At 39.6% G+C, this 12,728-nt stretch overlaps 1 protein-coding gene across 1 annotated transcript in view; it reads right to left on the bottom strand.

The window, feature by feature from the left end:
• Nucleotides 1-9,370: 9,370 nt before the first annotated feature.
• The window catches only part of mpzl3 (myelin protein zero-like 3), a 40,108-nt gene continuing 36,750 nt past the window's right edge, over nucleotides 9,371-12,728 (bottom strand). The window contains exons 5-6 of the mRNA XM_057839930.1: nucleotides 10,416-10,485; nucleotides 9,371-10,235 (exon numbers count right to left, since the gene is read on the bottom strand). Of these exons, the coding sequence (XP_057695913.1) occupies nucleotides 10,158-10,235; nucleotides 10,416-10,485 (148 nt within the window). The 3' untranslated portion in view covers nucleotides 9,371-10,157. The remainder of the gene's footprint in view (nucleotides 10,236-10,415; nucleotides 10,486-12,728) is intronic.

Below are 12,728 nucleotides of genomic sequence, written 5' to 3'. Positions count from 1 at the left end.
CAGAGATGACGCGGACATTTACCGAGCCGCATCTTGGTATAATGTACAGGACTTTCCCGGGAAGCGGTGTGTGTGAAAGTAAGCGTTAAAGACCAAATGTGAGGTAATTTCATAACATGCCAAATTGGGTCACAATTAAAGTAATTAAACATTGTCCAACAAATAAAGCATGAAAAAAATAATTTATATGTTGTATACTGTATTTGACAAAATAATCGCGTTTCCGAAGTTCTAGCCTGAAAGGGGATGAACCCGGAAGTGATACGTCACACCGAGAACAGCGATGGCAGCGCTCCATACGGCCGCCATACAAACCCCTTCAAACAATGAAGCGATAGATCGAGCGCAAGGGAGGAGATCCAAGTTTTTGAAGAGTTGGAGGAAGAAGAGGAGGTTGGAATTTTATGTTGGACCAAACATGTATTAGCCAGATGCTAATCAGGATGCAAACAATGTGCCGAGACTACCTGACATGGAATGGAGACAAGACCCATCGAGATTACAAGATTGGTAAGATATAGGCTGTTATTATTTTCATGATTTGAAGATGCAGGCATTTGCACATAATTTTATGTTTTTGTCTATCTGATTACATTGTTTAAAAAAAATAATAATCAGACTTCATTTTCATTTTGCCAGATCCGGCAGCTCTCGTGCATATAAAATAATAATAATATAAAAACGTTGGAGGAAAGAAGGAGATGAGTCGTTGATGGCTTTCTCCACACGGACTGCCGCCACATTCGACCGCGAAGTTTTGCTTCTCGCTCATCTCCCCCTCGCCTCCCACTACTCACAGCTCTCCAGTCCCAGCGTCTCTTAAACGGATCGTGCATAGTGTCTTGTTATGAGCTTTTTGTTGACAAAGGTATCGAACACATGACGTGCTGACAACTTTGTTTCTTTATTAACACATGGAGCTAACAGTACGAACACAGCCTGGGGCTATCGGCAGGCTGTGCGGAGCGATAGATAGAGCCTGTGCCTCTCTATCACACTCCCGCGTCCAAAACAAGAGTAACGTTGCGTGCACTTCAGGGTGCCTGGAAAAACATTATATCAGAATATTACATACAGTGGGGAGAACAAGTATTTGATACACTGCCGATTTTGCTGGTTTTCCCACTTGCGAAGCATGTAGAGGTCTGTAATTTGTATCATAAGTTCTCTTCAACTGTGAGGGATGGAATCTAATACAAAAAAAACATAAAATCACATTGTATGATTTTTAAATAATAAATTTGCATTTAATTGCATGAAATAAGTATTTGATACATCACAAAAATCGAACTTAATATTTGGTACAGAAACCTTTGTTTGCTATTACAGATACCAAACGTTTCCTTTAGTCCTTGACAAGGTTTGCACACACTGCAGCAGGGATTTTGGCCCACTCCTCCATGCAGATCTTATCCAGAGCCTTCAGGTTTCGGGGCTGCTGCCAGGCAACACGGACTTTCAGCTCCCTCCATAGATTTTCTATCGGGTTCAGATCTGGTGACTGGCTAGGCCACTCCAGGACCTTAAGATGCTTCTTACGGAGCCACTCTTTAGTTGCCTTGGCTGTGTGCTTTGGGTCGTGGTCATGCTGGAAGACCCAGCCACGACCCATCTTCAGGGCTCTCACTGAAGAAAGGAGGTTGTCAGCTATGATCTGGCAATACATAACCCCATCCATCCTCCCCTCAATACGGTGCAGTCGTCCCGTACCCTTGGCAGAGAAGCAGCCCCAAAAAATGATGTTTCCTCCTCCATGTTTCACGGTTGGGATGGTGTTCTTGGGGTTGTACTCATCCTTCTTTTTCCTCCAAACATGACGAGCCGAGTTTAGACCAAAAGTTTAATTTTGGTCTCATCCGACCACATGACCTTCTCCCATTGCTCCTCTGGATCATCCAGATGGTCAGTGGCAAACTTCAGACGTGTCTGGACATGCACTGGCTTCAGCAGCGGGACCTTGCGTGTGCTGTAGGATTTTAATCCATGACGGCGTAATGTGTTTCCGATGGTTTTCTTCGAGACTGTGGTTCCAGCTTTCTTCAGGTCATTGACCAGGTCCTGCTGTGTAGTTCTGATCCCTCACCTTCCTCAAGAGCAGTGATGCCCCACAAGGTGAGATCTTGCATGGAGCCCCAGAACGAGGCAGATTGACCGTCAACTTGAACTTCTTCCATTTTCTAATAATCGCTCCAACAGTTGTTACCTTCTCACCAAGCTGTTTGCTTAATTTCCTGTAGCCTATCCCAGCCTTGTGCAGGTCTATTATTTTATCCCTGATGTTCTTACACAGCTCTTTGGTCTTGGCCATTGTGGAGAGGTTGGAGTTTGTTTGTTTGAGCATGTGAATAGGTGTCTTTTATACAGGTAACAAGTTCAAACAGGTGCAGTTACTTCCGGTAATGAGTGGAGAACAGGAGGGGTTCTTAAAAAAGAACTGAGAGCTGAAATATTTACCAGCAAAATCGGCAGTGTATCAAATACTTGTTCTCCCCACTGTATGAAAGAGTCGGAGATTTGTTGATGCACTGAGAAGCTGGACCAACAAATCACACTCCTGACATTTTAAAAAAAAACAAAAAAAAACTTGAAATTTGCGGCATCTTGGGAGCAAGCAGCCAGGATCAAACGGTATTTCAACATGCCAAAAAGACTGTTGCATTTACTGTCTTTTTTCAAAAAGAAGGTACATGTTTCAAAACTAGTTAGAAAAGCACATAGAAAAGAAAGAAAAAAAGGAAAGTCCCACAGCATAGCAAGTGGGCATTTGCGTTTTGTTTTCAGCACCATTTTCTGCATAATGTAATGTACGTAACTGGGTGCGGGCCCGTGAAGGGGCCATCGGACAGCAGAGTTGTGACGAGCGTGAAGTGTGTAGAAGAGTGCGGCGTGAGAGCAAAGTTGGCAGCCGCATGTTGCAGCAGTCCGCTGTTATTTTTGTTATTTGTTATTTAACTGTTGTCACAATAAAGTGAAGGAAGCCATCATTCACTCCTCTCCTTTCTATTTCCCTATTCGGGCTATTACAATATGTTCCGGGACCTGTCCACGTGCCGTCATCCCTGCGCTGTCATACGTGATGTCCGGGTTACAAAATAGAGCCAGCAGCCCTCCCCGCACAGAGAGAGCCGAGTCGACAAAATAGTTTAAGTTTGTGAAAGTGTCCACCTTACACAAGAATTTACCGGGATATGAGTGTGAAAGGGGCTTAAGGCAGCGGACAACAACTGCTAGACTCAAACCAGAATATGGGCCTAGATGGCTTTCTCCACAGACTCAAACCTATTATTGGATTATTTTTACAAACACTTCCATATTAACCAGCATGGAGCCAGCTTGTACTCTTCTCTGGTTATTAATGCAGTAAATATATTCACATAAGAAATACACAGACTAACTTGGAGCATTGTATAACGCCTCCCACGCACTACAACTCAGCCAGACAGGCAAGTGGTAGGGAAAAAGTAAGCAGCGTACGCAGAAGAGCATGTTTTAAAGCATACAATAACAGCCAAGAAAGAGAGGCTTACTGTATATTAAAATCTACATAGATCATTGCATCACCCTTTATGGACTACTGACATCATATCTGACATTTATGCATCTTTCAGGCCTGCTTCACCTGAAATTCTGTGTGTATTACTATAGCCATAAAATAAATAAATAATCTTTTCAGTCTCTGTTCTGTCTAAAAACACGGCGTCGGTGATGGCTACATTACAAAGTGAATATAGGGGGCATGCTCGACTGAGGAAATACATTTTCAAAGTTTTTTTTTTCTGGCAGGAAATGGAGATGGTGTTGTTGTTGTTAACAGAATTATATAACGTTTCCATGGGTTGTCTATTTATCGTTAACAGGACAGGAACACACTGAAATTAGAGTTAAAAATGAAAATACATTTTTTTAAGAAGTAGAGATCCTGTACAGCAACTCAAAATTTCTTCATTTGGGTTACAGAAAATTGGAGCCAATCCAACTGACTTCAGGCCGAAGGCAAGTTAGACCCTGGACTTGATTGTCTGTCAGTCACAGAACACCATGTGGGTCAGTGTGGCTCAGAGGGCGAGTAGTCATTCCCCAACCTCGAGGTTGTTGGTTTGATTCCCCCATCCTGGTAACCTTGTCTAAGTATTCGTGAGCAAGATACCTAGCCCCAAGCTACTCTTGATTATGTGTCATCAGTAGGTAAATGGAGATATAGTGTCATAGTGCTTAAGTAACTTGAAGGTAGAAAAGTGCTATACCCTTTTAACACACTTACACACATATTCTGAGACAGCATGATCTTTTATGTACATAATATTGTCCTATTTCGAATGATTTTTGTTAACCAAATAATAAAATAGCCCAAGTCTAGCCAGGCTTAATGTAGAGAAAAAGCATCCTTACAATGATCATTCATATGCATTTGTAAAAGGCTGACTTAACCCAAAACTGGAATGCAATAATGACCCGTTTTCCATGTGTAATTCATTTTTTCAATCATTTCATTATTCAGGATATTAAAGGAGGGAGCAACAACCTCTCACTAGCTTTTCCCATTTCTATTTTTTCTTTAAAAACATGTTTACCTCATTCAATATCAGAGTATTCTTCATTTGAGTGGATCCTTTCTGATCAGTCATTTTTTACGTCACATTTTAAATTCAAGCTGCAGTGTGTGTTGCCCATTGCCATTGTTAAATTTAAATGTATATTTCAATGTTATTCACATAACACTGAAATATTAAATCCATTGTCAAATTCGTCTGACTTAATAATAATTATAATAATGCATTGTGTCAACTTCAGAAATAGACCCTTAGGTAGACATTTGTAAAATTACCCAAAAATAAGGAGAGAAGACACTCAGTTTTCTTGGCCAAGGAGAGCAAAGAGGGACTAGACAGAGAAATGCTAGATTCCGCTGTATAGTCACCAAAATTGATCTAAGGAAAGAAAACTCCTTGTTCTTTTAATTAGGGGTTTGTCCTAACACAGAAGGGTGCTGCCTTAAAGGGAGGGGGAAAGCAAGCTGGAGACACCCATGTGGTTTTGATTGGCTATGTGTGAGCATGTAGGTGGAACTAACTAAATACACGTGTGTAAGCAAGGGCACAGGTAAAGTGGTCAGAATGACCCAGACACTTCAGTTATGCAACGCTGCGGCCATGGAAGATGTCCTCGAATGGAAAATTGTCCTCGAAAGTCTAGACGAAAGTCTAGACGTAAGATGCTGAATATGTCCTAGAAGGTCTAGTTACGCAATGTTGCGGCCATGAAGCAAGGCAGTTGTCATCCCGACCCTCTTTACTCTTTGTAACACTTAAACATTATACTACAACCTAGTATAGCAAGCAATAATCATTTACTGGTTATATCAATAAGAAAAAATATGGCAATATGTATTATGTATGTATTAGGTATGTATGAGCACAAGCAAATATTCAATCAACCCTCGATAATTAACTCAACACATTGGATTTATATAGCTCTTTTTGGACTCTCAAGGACACTTTACATTACATTATTCTTTCACTCTGCACTCGATGGTGGTAAACCACTACGGTAGCCACAGCTGTCCTGGGGCAGTCTGACAGAAGTGAGGCAGCCAATCCGCGCTACAATTCCTTCTGACCACCATGAATCACTTGTTCTCACACTACTTTTGCACTTAATTCCATATATTGGGACAATTCATAAAACTGAAAGTTACATGGAAAAAGCTGATTTTGTGTCAATATGACAGCCTACCCACAATTCTTAGTTGTTAACAGTTAATCATTTTCATTAAAAATTTACTTTTGTCACATTTAACCTACACACATTATTTTTTTCATGATGTCTATTACATTTCGGACACCTAAATCCAAAATGCTGTCTCACGTATTGTCTGTGTTTGTTTTTCCAAGAGCAATTACTGAGAAGATCAACATCAGCTTTGCTGCCATCCTTGATTCAATAACATTAGATCTGACAGGACGTTACACCTGACACAGGTCCTCTCATACTGTGTCATTTTAGTGAGACTCAAGGAGAAGTCAATGCACTGAGCAAGGATTAAGTCGACCTTAATTCAATATTAACATCACACATTGAAATTACACTTGCTAATTTGCAGTTCATGCATTGGGATCAATCATTTCCAAGGTCCCGTGTTCCAGCTTATCCATTATGATTATAATTTGTTCCATCATTTGAGTAGATAAGTGTGTAGCACAATTGGATTTTAGCTGCTGGATATGTATCTTGGATCTGCCTCCCTTTGTAGAGTTTGCATATACTTCCAGCGATCGTGTTGATGGAATCTCCCAAATTTGCTCTCAAACAAAAACATGAATGTTTGTTTCATAAACAATTTAAATTGCCCTTCATTGTGATTCAGTTCCTGAGGAGCTCTGTGACTGCCAAGAAGTCTGTTCGACATGCACCTCGCACTGTAGGATGATTCTTATTTGGGCAATAGAATTTAGCATAATCTACAGTACATAGTAATTGATGGCTATTTCATCACAAAATATCATGATTCGATATGTCGCAATTCTTGACCTACAATTCGATAGACAAAACACGTTTTAGTGCCTTTTTAAATAAAATACATGACAAAAGTCATTTTTCAATATTTTCTACTATTTCATGCGTAAGAAATAAGAGCGTTCCCTGGTTGAAATTTGTAATCTGTTTAGTTTTTGACTGATTTTAGAAATAAATTATTTCTGCAAATGGTCTTTTTTTGTCACAGTGTGACATCTTACAAGTACCCCCCATCCTCGTTCTTCCTCCACGCCACTCATACAGGGAGCACCAAGAAAGCTGGCGAGGTCGTCTGAATTGGCCAAGTCGCACAAGCATACAGTATAAATAGTATTTAAATCTATACAACTGTATTTGTTGTGGTTTAGTGTATTGGGTGCAAGCTGGACTGTTGTTTGCGGTGCAAAGAAACCTCCCTCCCACTGCCTTCATGAGGGTGCGCTGGCAGCTAAAGCAGCTAGCCTGGGCTTTTAGCTTGGTGGTTAGCTCACTCGTCTGCCGTGCTAGACATGTTGTGCAGCGCAGGTATGAGGCCTTACCTGGACAAAGGGGATGGATTGCATCGTGCGGTGTGGCTCTGTGCACACCGATTACATTAGCACAATAACGTTTGTCACATGACCCATTCCTGTCTTTGTAACCTTTTTTCCCACAACCTTCATCCTGCACTGCTTTTTGCCACCTAGCCGGCTGAGAGGCATTTTACTCTGCTTGCTTGCAGGCAAAAGATGGCCTTTGGCCTAATTTTTGATCAACTTTGTGTCGCTTCTGGACATCTGCAATACGACAATGACTCCCAGCTATAACGCAGCATTTGAGTGTCTTAGCATTAAGTAAATAAAAGTTTCATTTAAATAGAATACCTAAGAATTTTGGAACCAGGAAGTCCTAGCGAAAGCTTGCCTCATAACTGAAATATTCCTCTACTCTGTATAGAGTGTTTTTTTTTTCCATTGAAGCAGGAGTGTCAAGTGAGTGAATATTTTGTTGTTTGTATATTTGAGAAATAACTAGGCTTGGTGTCATTGAAGATCGATTGTAGTCCATGTCTCTGCGATTTGTTAGTCACCACACGCATTCCTAATGCTCACGAGTTTTCCACTGACAAGCTACCCAATCTTATCCTCTCCCCGTGAGCTGTTTTCTCCCTGTGTTTGGTGGAGAGAAAAAAAAAAACTTTAGTATGACTTCAAAGGGCATTGTCGACATTTCAGGCCTTATCATACCAGCAGAAGAGAATATTTGGTTTTAACTTGTCTTGAACATGTATGACGATTCTATCGTTTCACACCACAGAACAGGATTGTGACTCCGAGTTTCGTGATTTTGATACGTGTAACATCCTGGCTTAATAGACACGGACATGCAGTATAGCGCACATGCAGTCTTGTTCAAGCATTTTCCTAAATACTGTATCTTACTCAGAGGTGGGTAGTGATGCGTTACATGTACTCTGTTACATTTACTTCGATTATTCTTTGAGAAAAATGTACATCTAAGAGTAGTTTTACTAACCCATACTTTTTACTTATACTTGAGTAGATTTGTGAAGAAAATACGCTACTCTCGCCGCTACTTTAGGCTACACAAGAGTCGTTACATTTTTCGTCTTTATTCTACATTTTTTTTTTTTTTTTTTTTTTGCCAGCGATGCCAAACGTAGCTCTACCAATTTCACCAATAAGACTTTGCAACAATAAGTGAATGACTCCATTTTACCAATCAGATGCAAGCTTGCCGTTCCATGATCACATCAGCCTGTTCAATCAACTGGCGTATTTAAAGCATTGAGGGCAGCATAAACATGAGTCGGCAGCACGGATTTTAACCTCTATCCCAGTTGTTATTTGGCACAGACTGACCACAGAAAACCGAAGATATGATCCTTTTAAATTCATAGTGGTAACTACGAAAGAAAAATTCACTATTCAAACTAGGAATTATTTTCTTATCGAGAAGGGACTCATGCCCTTTGGACAAATAACGCTTAATTTCTGTCATTGTTTTTATTTCTCGCCAGAATTCAATGATTTTTTAATTTTTATTTTTTTGGTATTTCTTTGGTTTAATGTGGTTTTGTAATGGGTTATTGTACAGTATCATTATAACAACAGTTCATAAAGATAAATGTGCTGAGAAAAAAAATACCATTGTTTAAAAAAAAAAAAAAAATGTAAGCAGTTACTCACAATGTTACTCATTATTTGAGTATTCTTTTCACCAAATACTTTATTACTTGTAGTTGAGTACATTTTTTCGGATGACTACTTGAGTAATATTATTTTGAAGTAACGCTACTCTTATTTGACTAAAACTTTTGGCTACTCTACCCACCTCTGATCTTACTGGCATGAGTAATGTAAGTAACCCAATTGGATAGTTATTCTTTTAGTTCATGTTTCTGATAAAGGTTAAATGGAATGTTAAGATAGTTATTTGACCTGTTTTTTACATTTGAAATGGATCTTTAATCCGAAGGTTGCATATTTTAAGTGCAAATGGGCATTTTGGTATTTCACGCAACAACGGTAGAATAAGTCAACAAAACCTAAGAATAGTTAAATGTTTTGCAAAACATTTCTTTTCGCTACCCTCTGATGAGGCACAAGGTTAGTGTTTGTATTGTTTGCACAATATTTTTGTCAATTGTTTAATCTAGAGGCTGTGTTACTTTCTGTACAATGTGAGCCGTCTAAAACCTAGCAAGCGAACTTTTTCAACTGTTGACATGATCAATGTGATAATTTCTTGTTGTCAACAGCTCCTATTACATTGGTTTACAGTTCCATTAAACAAATATCATACCTTTTTTTGTGGGATAGCTACAAGTAGGCTGTTGCCATGGTAGTTCAGATGAAGTGGGAATGATAATTATTACAACATGGCAGTGTTTGAATTATTAAAAGCTTGGGGGCTGAGTATGAGCTCAATAAGAAAGTGAAAATATATGAGACAGAATGAGGACTCATTGCTTTTTGCATGTTTTTTCTTCTACATAGTTTTATTAAGCCTTATCATTCTCATGTCAAATAACTCCTGCCTGTCCTTGAGAGATCTTAAAAGAATACTCACAAAAATCCATGAATATTGAAAGAAACATTTATGAACAGTTCAACAGAACAAACAGAACGAAGAGGACACTGCCAATGCTATAACCATTAGGCTTTACCAACAGACTGACTTTGCATACATTGTCCTAATGAGTTCTCTTACTGTGACAAGGCATCTCACTCAAAAGGCTTTTTTTCTTCATCAAGTGGAAATCCTGAGATCATTAAAAATGTGTCAATGTAAAAGTTTTTAAAATATGAATCTTACACAGACTATCACATCCAGAAAATGTCGTTTTACAAAATTAAAGTGACAATCTATCATAGATACACATTATGTACAGTCATAATATTAATTAACAGTCAAAATCAAAATCTTTATTTCATAACCAAATAATATGACACAAACGTGACACCTAAATAAGACATCAGCAGCAATGACAAGGCAATAAATTAGGCAAAATGTATCTCCTTCACGTCACGTGCACCTCTTTGCCGAACTGACCAGCTGAGAGGTTGACACGTACATTAATTCACCATTGATTTCCATTTGGTAAGGTCTTAACATCAACAAGTAAGCAAGCCGGCAGCTCTCTAGCAACGAGAGTCAGCATAACCTTCAGTTGTCGGTGAGAACTGTTTCATGTTGTAGTCGTATTCATACTCAGAGTCCTGGACACAAAGACGAGAAAATAACACAGGAATATGAGCTAGCAGAAAGTAGACACGTGACAGGAAAAAAGGAATAATCAGTGTTCAGACATGGTATGAAGATTTTGCCTATGACAGAAAAGCTACGTTCAGTTATTTATGAGACTGTCATACAATTGAAGGATGTGTAGTCTACTGTACCGTCAGAGCTAGGTCACAGCATGTGGCCCCCTTGTGCTTGCTCCCCACTAGACCGTTGTCATACTCCTCTCTAAAGAACATAGAAGAGACAACAGTGAGTTAAAATTGCAAGTTTGCAAAATAAGGAAGACTTTGGTGTAGAATGTTTTAGATAAGGGGACTAATGAGTAATAATGTTGTAAATAAGTTTACTGTAACTAAGGATCTAAAGCCGTAATCCCCAACCAGTGTCGTTAATAATGGCATTAAAGTATAACAGCGTTTCTAACAGGTTAATTTTTTTTTTGTAGAGAGTATTCTAATTAATTACTTTTCCCATCTTTGCAACGGCGTTACCGTTACTGACGATGTGAAGAGGCGCGTTACTACAATTTGGTTGAATGTCATGCGAGTTGTCAACAGTTGATTTTGTCAAACATTAGCTTCCTCCTGCCTGGATAGAAGAGCAGGCGTGGGAGGAGAAAAAAACGGTGGTGACGCTGTTGCAAACGCAATGATGATTGGCTAGGTGGGCAGCTCCTGCCCTGCTTAGTAACGGTGTTCTGTTAATTTGCACTCCCTCGTCGAAGTAAACAGCAGTTGACAGCAGCTTAACTCAACGGCGGGCACTGTCAATGCAAGCTGTCCCGTCAAACAAATCCACCTTACGTTTATATTACAGTGGTATGAAAAAGTATCTGAACCTTTTGGAATTTCCCACATTTCTGCTTAAAATCTGATCTTTGTCAAAATCACACAGCTGTAAAAACAGTGTCTGCTTTAACTAAACCTAAACATTAATAGGTTTTCATATTTTAATGAGGATAGCATGCAAACAATGACAGAATGGAGAAAAATAAGTAAGTGAACCCTCTGCCTAAGAAGACTTAAAGAGCAATTGAAACCAATTTTTACCAAACAAATTAAGTCAGGTGTGTGCCTAATCACTGATGAGTGGTTTAAAGTGCCTGTGACACGAAAAAGCATGTTTATTTCATAATAAATGTGGTATTTTATGCCTCTGAATGATATGGGCCGCTTGGATGTGTGTGGAAGCGATCGCTATTTTTATTTAGTTTTTTTAATCCCGCGGCATGAAAATGAGTGACTTCCGGCTTCGGTCTTGCATCGAGGAGGAGGGCGCTGTGACATGTAGGGTAGAAGACGTCCTCTTCACGCTACAGTGTACTGTTGTGTATGAGGACGAAGGATTCAGCTGATTTTGCGGATTAATACGTTTATTTTTCGCATCACGCCAGCCAAACGGCTGCAGAAAAAAATCATTCTGTATGAGGGAGAGGCGTATGCGCCTTTTTGGAGTTTCAAAAGGTTCCCATTCACCGTGGATATTTACTGTGGGACCATTGGACTTACGAGGAAGTGCGTAAACATCTTATTATGTCAAATACGAATACAGCGATTACAAAGTAAACACTACAAACTTTCTTTAAATGAAGGACTACTTACGTTTGATCATTGATAGGCATGTAAAAAGCTCTCCTAATGCTCATTAGCAGCAGCACGTTAGCTGCACAAGAACTCCAGCCACCCTCCTCCGGGGAACGAACTGTAAATTGCTCTCCGCCGGTGTTGTGCGGGGCCGCTATTTTTCGGCACAACACCGGGTCGTCATGTCAAATAATCCAGGATAGTTATGTGTGATTTTCCGCTTCGAAGACTTTGAAACATCACTCGGTTCGGGTTAGCATGTTGGCTAGCTGTCACGCCTTCTGTTTGTTTACATTCTCCGAAGCCGAGGAAGGGAAATGACATATGTCCGATTTAGGTGTCATAAAATATCGTTCGGGAGGTGCGACAGTAAAGGTGAAGTCGACAGTTTTGACCATTATGGAATTTTGCCATGTCGTCCTGAATAAATGCATTTTTATTATTTCATATTCCATTCAGCACAAGACTGTTATTTGTCATGACCATGCCATTTATTTAGCAATTGGGGAAAATACTTGGATAAAAAGAATATCCTGTAAAAATATTGAAGTAAAGAGACAGAAACAATGACATTTTGCCGCTCTCTTCGTCTCGTTTTCCTCGATGTGAATAGTTCCCCCTCGACGGGCTGACTGGTCCTTCTCAAGCCATTTATATAGCTATTGTGGAAAATACTTGGATAAAAAGAATATCCTGTAAAAATATTGAAGTAAAGAGGCAGAAACAATGACATTTTGCCGCTCTCTTCAACGCGTTTTCCTCGTTGTGAATAGTTCCCCCTCGACGGGCTGACTGGTCCTTCTCAAGCCATTTATATAGCTATTGGGGAAAAATACTTGGATAAAAAGAATATCCTGTAAAAATATTGTAGTAGAGAGACTGAAA

This window comes from Corythoichthys intestinalis, chromosome 6 (assembly GCF_030265065.1).
Source record: "Corythoichthys intestinalis isolate RoL2023-P3 chromosome 6, ASM3026506v1, whole genome shotgun sequence".
Lineage (NCBI taxonomy): Eukaryota > Metazoa > Chordata > Actinopteri > Syngnathiformes > Syngnathidae > Corythoichthys > Corythoichthys intestinalis.
This window is presented reverse-complemented; position numbering and strand designations above follow the sequence as displayed.